General features: G+C 33.9%; 1 protein-coding gene across 1 annotated transcript; it reads left to right on the plus strand.

Annotated features, from left to right (window-relative positions):
- Positions 1-3,843: 3,843 nt before the first annotated feature.
- On the plus strand, positions 3,844-5,200 carry LOC106313703 (zinc finger protein CONSTANS-LIKE 1). Its single transcript, XM_013751599.1, has one exon. It carries the CDS (start codon positions 3,987-3,989, stop codon positions 4,992-4,994), a length of 1,008 nt encoding a protein of 335 aa, XP_013607053.1. The 5' UTR covers positions 3,844-3,986; the 3' UTR covers positions 4,995-5,200.
- Positions 5,201-7,631: the final 2,431 nt, after the last annotated feature.

Here is a 7,631-nt window from a genome sequence, read left to right on the forward strand (position 1 = left end):
GTGATTTCCACGACTATAATAAAGGAACTACATCAATTTAGAATCCAAAAATATTAAAACAAGCACAAAATCTTTGATTTACACCTATAATAAAGGAACAAACATAAAATCTTAGATAAACATTTACACCTACACTTGCGGAACAATCACAAGATCTTATCACGTTTTTACATTCTTTTTTTACTTTTCCAAATTACTTCATTAATTTTATTTACCATTATAATTCGATTTCATTTATTTTATGTATTAACCATAATAATTTCACGTGTCTAAATGAAATTACTCCATTAGTGACAAGAAGTCAAATCGGTTAACAAAATTATTTTTATTTGTTTACTAAATCATTTAGACATGGGCATTCATTTATTCGTTCAGATACATATTGATTTTTATGGATATCGAGTTTTTTGAATTTAAAGTTAAACCATGTTCGGATATTATAAATTTTCGAACAAGGTTCAAGTTAGATTCTTTCGGATCTGGGTAAGTTTGTAGAAACCTAAAAATATATAAATAACTTATATGTTTTAAGAATATCACTAAACAATTTATAAAAAGGTAAAAACCAAACCCGCACGGATGTGCAGGTCAAGCTCTAGTTTTTATTAAAATAGGAGCATTTCTAAAAAGTAACCTTATACTCATGTGTTATTAACGAGTATGTCATTTTCTACGTGTCATCATAATAGCTCTCCTCGCACCTTTTAATTAAATACTCTCATCTTACTAGAATTATTACATTATTTGCCATTGTTATAAACCAACCTTTGTTGCATCATGTTTCTGTTCGTATATTAAACTTAAGCCACGCGCAATGTTCATATATTAGTCAACGTTTTTATTTTTATATGGTATTATTGTCTACACAAAAAAAATAAAATGTTTATGGTCCTACTGTCTTCATAAAAAAGGTTATACAAATAATTTTATGTTTAAGTCCGAACATATGGTCGGGTTATAAGTCAGAACATATAGTTGTTCAAAAACAAATATATACAAATATATACAAATAATATACAAATACAAATAATTTTTTTTTTGTAACATATAAATAAACAAAATATTAAATAAATAGAAAGAGTAAATATTTGATGATATTATACCCTAAAATACAAATAATTTAATGGTCCTATGTTGGTTTTCTTTGCGACATATATAAATAAATAAAATATTAAATGTAGTTGTTAAAAAAAATACAAATAATATAAAAATACAAAAGTGTTTCAAAAAACAAATATACAAATACAAATAATTTTATGGTCCTACGTTGTTTTTCTTTGCGACATATATAAATAAATAAAATATTAAATGTAGTTGTTAAAAAAAATACAAATAATATAAAAATACAAAAGTGTTTCAAAAAACAAATATACAAATACAAATAATTTTATGGTCCTACGTTGTTTTTCTTTGCGACATATATAAATAAATAAAATCTTAAACAAATAAAATGTATTCATTTTAAATGAGTTTTGGACAATTCAAATTTAACAATACAGTAATTGATATCGGTTTTCTTTGAAACATTGATATCAGTATTCTTTGCAACATTTAAATAAATAAAATCTGAAAAGATTTGATGAGATTATAATTTTTTTTCTTTGCAGCATATAGAAAGTCGTTGATAACTTATGCAATTAAGTATATGACGTTTTAAATGAGATTTGGATGATTCAAATTTGACAGATACATTAACTATTTTTTTATTTCTATTGCTGAATTGGCGTGACCATACGCTATAGCTAAGGTAGGTTTCAGGGGAAAAAACTTTTTATTTACAGCTAATTGCGTGATCAAAGTGGTATATATTGTGTTAAGGAAATTTAGGCAACAATTTTGGAGCACAAGTTTTGGTTAATTAATTCGTCAATATTTGTTATTATGAATCATATACGATTTCATCTTTCAAAATCTAATCTCTTCTCAGCTTGTATATAAATAGGTTGCATTGCTATCATTTACGCATCACAGTCTTATTCCCAAAACTTCATTACAAATTTCATTTCTCAAGCAAAACATTTATGGTGGGGTTCAACTCAGTTGCAAATTTGAACCATTTAAGACAATGTAGAGAGTTAGGGTGAATATCATCCGATTGTGGAAGCTATATTCCTCTGCTGGTGGCCTAACCATTGAAATGGGTCTCATTGATTCAAGCGTAAGTCTTCTCTTTTTAAGTTGTTTACGTTTGGGAACTCAAAGCCACTAATCGATCCTTTCCTTGCGGAAGGGAAAACATTAACTTTTACCAACTTTTTCAAAATTGTGTTTGAGCCCAATGATGTTTCAGAAATCGATGCTTTAAGAATTAATACAGTTCTTTTAATGCTTTTGTTTAAATAAAAGTGTTTAGTTTCGTAAGCTAATATATTTTCTTATTGATCATAATATGATTACAAACGAAAAGGTTCTGAAGACACTTTTCACAACATTCGTGATTTTTTAGTTTTTAGTTTATTTGTTTATTTATAATTTGTTCTTTTCATATTTTATTATTCTATTATCTATGTTTCCTTTTATCTTATATTTATAATTTTAATTATGAAAGCAATTTATTTTGCCTATTTTACGTTTTATAGATATACACAATTTCGTTCAATCGTTCATTATATAATATGTAATATTTGTGCCTTTGAATTTTACATTCTAATGCTTATAGATTAAAAATTAAAATATGTTTCAGCCCATTCACTCCGCGCAGGACGCGGGTGATCACCTAGTAGATAATTATTTTAGATGTAATATATTTTGGATATATATTATAAATTGAGATCATGTTTGGTACAAGTTCTTCTTCGGAATTTTGAATGTTTCTGGTTTTATCGGGTATCCATTTAGGTTCGGTTCAGATAATACCTATAACCCGAAATACGATAAAACAAGATCCATTCGGTATTTATGTTGAATCTGTTCAGATTCTTTTTTGTCGGATAGGATTCGGTTCAGGTTTTCGGGTTCAGAATTTACTTCCCCAAATTTGAAATCTACTAAAGCTAAGATTGATAAGATCGAGTTATATTATATTCTCAAAAGGGTGACAAGAGATCAGCAGTGACAAAACTCATCCGTTTTGTCAAACAATAATGATGGTGATCATATGCAAATTGGATTTGTATAAACGTTACATACAAATAGGTGATGTTGATATTATTATTCCGTATACACGTTTGGACCGACCATTTGCTGCAACATGTGGTTCATGTTCTTCTTATCTTTAGGCTCTAATCGACTTGCCAGGTTCCAATTGGCTCCTCGGATCTCCACCGTTTGCCACATCCGCTTGACCGACTTGATATGCAAGCAAACAAAATCAGGACATTGCCATGTTATCGTTTACAACATCACTAAGGAAGACAACATCATACGACGATAACAAATTATTAAGAGACATCACTTTCTTAACAATGCTAAACACTTTCCTTTAATAGAAACACGGAAACTTTATTTTAAAACAGTCCGAAAAGATGCCAGCTGCAATCACCTATGGAACCATGATCGTAATGCGACGCCTCTGGGAATCATGGACAGTTAAAACATAATTAAGTCAAGAATCAAGATAAAACAGTCAATGGCTGATGGCCAAAGCCCAAGTTTCCAGCTTTACCAAAATAGTAATATACAATACGATCCATCACGTGTCATAACCAAGGCAACATGTTAATGGGTCATATAGGGAGAGAGTAGTAAACTCTTGGTGTAGCTTTTTTCTCCAGTGTTGATAAGATATAAGGAGACTAGTAGTTTTTTCAACTTTTTCCTCAGAGAGTTGATGATTCCAAAAGCCAATGTCAGCATCTGTGGACTGGACCCTATACACAGAAACACAGCCAGCCACAAGATAATCACACAACTTTTCAAGACCACTAACTTCTCGCCAAGTGTCAGCCCCTCCAAGATTCTATCCTTCCCTTTTGCCTTCTTAGTCCCTTGCCTTCATTTACAATCTTCCCTCACCAACAACAAACTAGTTCCATCTGAGTTAAAACATGTTGAAACAAGAGAGTAACTGGGCACAAACCTGTGACACATGCCGATCAGCCGCATGCACTGTCTACTGCCGAGCTGATTCTGCCTACTTATGCACAAACTGTGATGCTCAAGTTCATGCAGCCAATCGGCTCGCTTCCCGCCACGAACGTGTTAGAGTCTGTCAATCATGTGAGCGAGCCCCGGCTGCCTTCTTCTGCAAGGCAGATGCTGCTTCTCTATGCACAGCCTGTGATTCACAGATTCATTCCGCAAACCCACTTGCTAGACGCCACCAACGTGTTCCGATTCTGCCAATCTCTGGTTCCATGGTCACTAACCATTCGAGTGAGACGACAGAGACAGAGGACATAGTGGTGGTGGGACAAGAAGAAGAAGATGAAGCAGAAGCGGCTTCTTGGTTGTTGCCTAGTTCACTTAAAAACAGTGGTGACAACAACAACAACAACAACAACAACAACAGTGAGAATAGGTTCTCGGTTGGTGACGAGTATGTGGACCTTGTCGATTACAACAAGTATCAACAAGACTACAACGTACCTCAGAGGAGCTATGTGGCAGATGGGGTTGTTCCACTTCAAGTTGGAGTATTAAAGAGTCACATGCACCACGAGGAACACAACTTTCAGTTTGGTTTCACTAATGTCTCCTCAGAAGCTTCCCCAATTCATATGGTTAGTCTTGTGCCAGAGTCAACACTGAGTGAGACAACAGTATCACACCCAAGATCGCCCAAAGTGGCAACGGAGGAGCTACATGACGCTCCAGTTCAGATGCTGAGTCCAGTAGAGAGAAAGGCTAGGGTCATGAGGTATAGAGAGAAGAAGAAGAAAAGGAAGTTTGAGAAGAGGATAAGGTATGCTTCAAGGAAAGAGTATGCAGAGAAAAGACCAAGGATCAAAGGCCGGTTTGCAAAGAGGAATGAAGTTGATGCAGAGGAGGCAGACAAAGCTTTCTCCTCAATGGTCATGTTTGACACAGGATATGGAATTGTTCCTTCATTCTGATAATACTCCTATGGTTCAACTAGATTCCATGCTTGTAAATGCATTACTGGAAGTTATGACCACTGTAATGCATATAGGTCTCTATTTTTGTCTAACTAGTACCAATTAATTAGATATATTTATGTTTTTCTGTTGTATTTAAAACAGAATTTTCACACAGTTACTATCCTTCAATCTAAGTTCACACCGATATGTGCGTTACTTTAGCTAGATGTACCAAGAACAGTTAACAATGAACTCACCTTGCAAAAAGGTTCAGACAAGTAGTGATTGCTTTCTTGGTGACACTTCCACACCACTTTGATAAACAAGTAGAAGATAAATGATTCCACTTGTGTCTCCCTGAGAAAATAAGGTTTTACACAAATATGATTTTCCAAACAATTACATAGTTTAACTTTAGACATATACAACTTGGAAAATTCAATTTAAAAAAAAAAGACATCATAACATCACACATTGAATAGTCATTTCCTGTAACATACTTAGAAAAGTGGCAGTCAGATAGCAAACAACCAAGAACCCGGAGTGAACAAATGCTACTCTGTAAAATTACATCAAAAACATATTCTTGTTTCTGGTTAGCATTGGAGAGCATGGTTGTGTAACCAAACCCATGCATTCCCACCTGGCTCTCTCTGATAAACAAGAATCTAAACACCTTTGTCCCATCCAGTATATTAACACTCATAAGTAACAAGCAACCACTGGCAGAATATGTCAATGCCTATGTTTAGTTACTTGCTCTAAATCTATTAGAATAAAGGGCTATAGTGTGTCACCTTTCCAAGGAATATAATAGCATTAAAGAATAAGGAAGCAAAGAAAAATAGAAGTGACACTGTAACTAAGCCTTCACTTTTTTTGCCCCACTGTAACTAAGCCCTCACCACTTTCCATGGGTTAAGCTGATGAGCACCAACCAAAAGATTCGTTTTGGCCATCACTGAGTGAGTGTTGATATCCATATGAATTTAGCCACTAGATTGAGTGTAAAATATGTTCTCTTTGGACCACATAAATGAATCTCATTCATCCACTGAAACCAGAAGTGTGACAACCCGCCACCACTGCATTCAAAACCCACCAGAAAATCTAGTCTGTGATCTGGTTTGATCATGTAGGCTGTAGCACAAACTTATAAACTACTCAAGAAAATGGACGATATCTCTGGTTACATATGATATTAGCATATCATTATCAACAAGGAAGCTAGTAGAGAGTTGATCTAGATATCTTTCCAGGAAATTTAAAGATATGCAATAACAATTTTAGGCTAAATCCTAACGAGTGTAAAGAGCCAATTGAATGTTAACATTTAGTTTGCTCTAGATTTCTTTTCAGGAAAATGAAGATGCAATAACAATTAGTTTAGGTATACTAGCAAATGTAAGACCCACTTGAATGCTAATATTTAGTGATGGATTCGAAACACGTGAAAGTGCATAAAAGTGATTACCTTTTGCCAAAGGTCTCTGCACTTTTGCACTTTTCCTCAGATAGTTTTCTCACAGCCATATAAAGTGGAGAATCCTACATAGCTTACAATTGCAAGCTTTGTATGGTCCATGGACTCTAAGATTCTAGGTTCTCTTATCAGTCTTTTCAAGAAAAGAAGGTTTTCTATTTAAATCTGAAAGCTGAAAAAAATAATAATGAAACAAATAAGTGACATGTTATAAAAGTAATAGAAAAGTCTATCTTTATTCATAACATAGAGGTTTTTTATATAGAAGATTACACCGTCATAGATAAATGGAAATATTACAAATCATAATCTCTTGGTTATGAGCAATCCATAATCTGGTTCATAATACTTCCTCTTGGATGTCATAACCATTTAGAGCTTGTAATGTGCTTTAATGTTGTCTCATTAAAACCTTACCAGGAAAACTCAATTGGGACAAAACCATGGTGAAGGAAAAAGAGTACAACACACATTACTCCCTCTGCTTTGGACATTACTGAAGGTTGCATCCACCACATGGGAGTATGTCTCCTCATAATCTATTACTGGTCTTTGTGAGAATTCTTGTGCAACATCACCTTTATATCTCACGATTTCTATTCCTCACAAGACCCATTTATATCCACTGGTTTTAACATCATATGGCGTCTTAATCATATGGCCAAATACACCTTTCTTCCTTAAACTATCTAACCCCACGTTTCCATTCAATCCAATCTGTTCTACGAGTGTGCACTCTTATATTGACGTGGTTTCATGATCCTCGCTTATATTCATAAATTCAAGTGCTGCCTTGTATGCAAATAAATCATCTTATGTCGACATTCCTTATTGGTTCCATTATGTTCCAAACATGATATAATCGATTGAGATTCATTATTATCAGGACCTTTAATACTTTGCAGCTTGGCGTCTCAAGCTACATTGTTTGATACCTGTACCTTAGAGCCGGCCGGCCTTATCTCCATGTCTGGGATGGTTTCCTTAGTAACCTCGGATTTGGATTTTGATTATCATTTTCTGCACCTTTCTTTTGTTTCCGAGGATTCTTATCTTTTGAAACCTATTTGGTCTACCACGTTTCATACGTTGTCTAGACTCTGTAGCAACTTGACTGTGTCTCTTCTTGGACATCAAATTCGTTGGTGCTTTACAAGTTGGTTTATATA

This window comes from Brassica oleracea, chromosome C9 (assembly GCF_000695525.1).
Source record: "Brassica oleracea var. oleracea cultivar TO1000 chromosome C9, BOL, whole genome shotgun sequence".
Classification (NCBI taxonomy): domain Eukaryota; kingdom Viridiplantae; phylum Streptophyta; class Magnoliopsida; order Brassicales; family Brassicaceae; genus Brassica; species Brassica oleracea.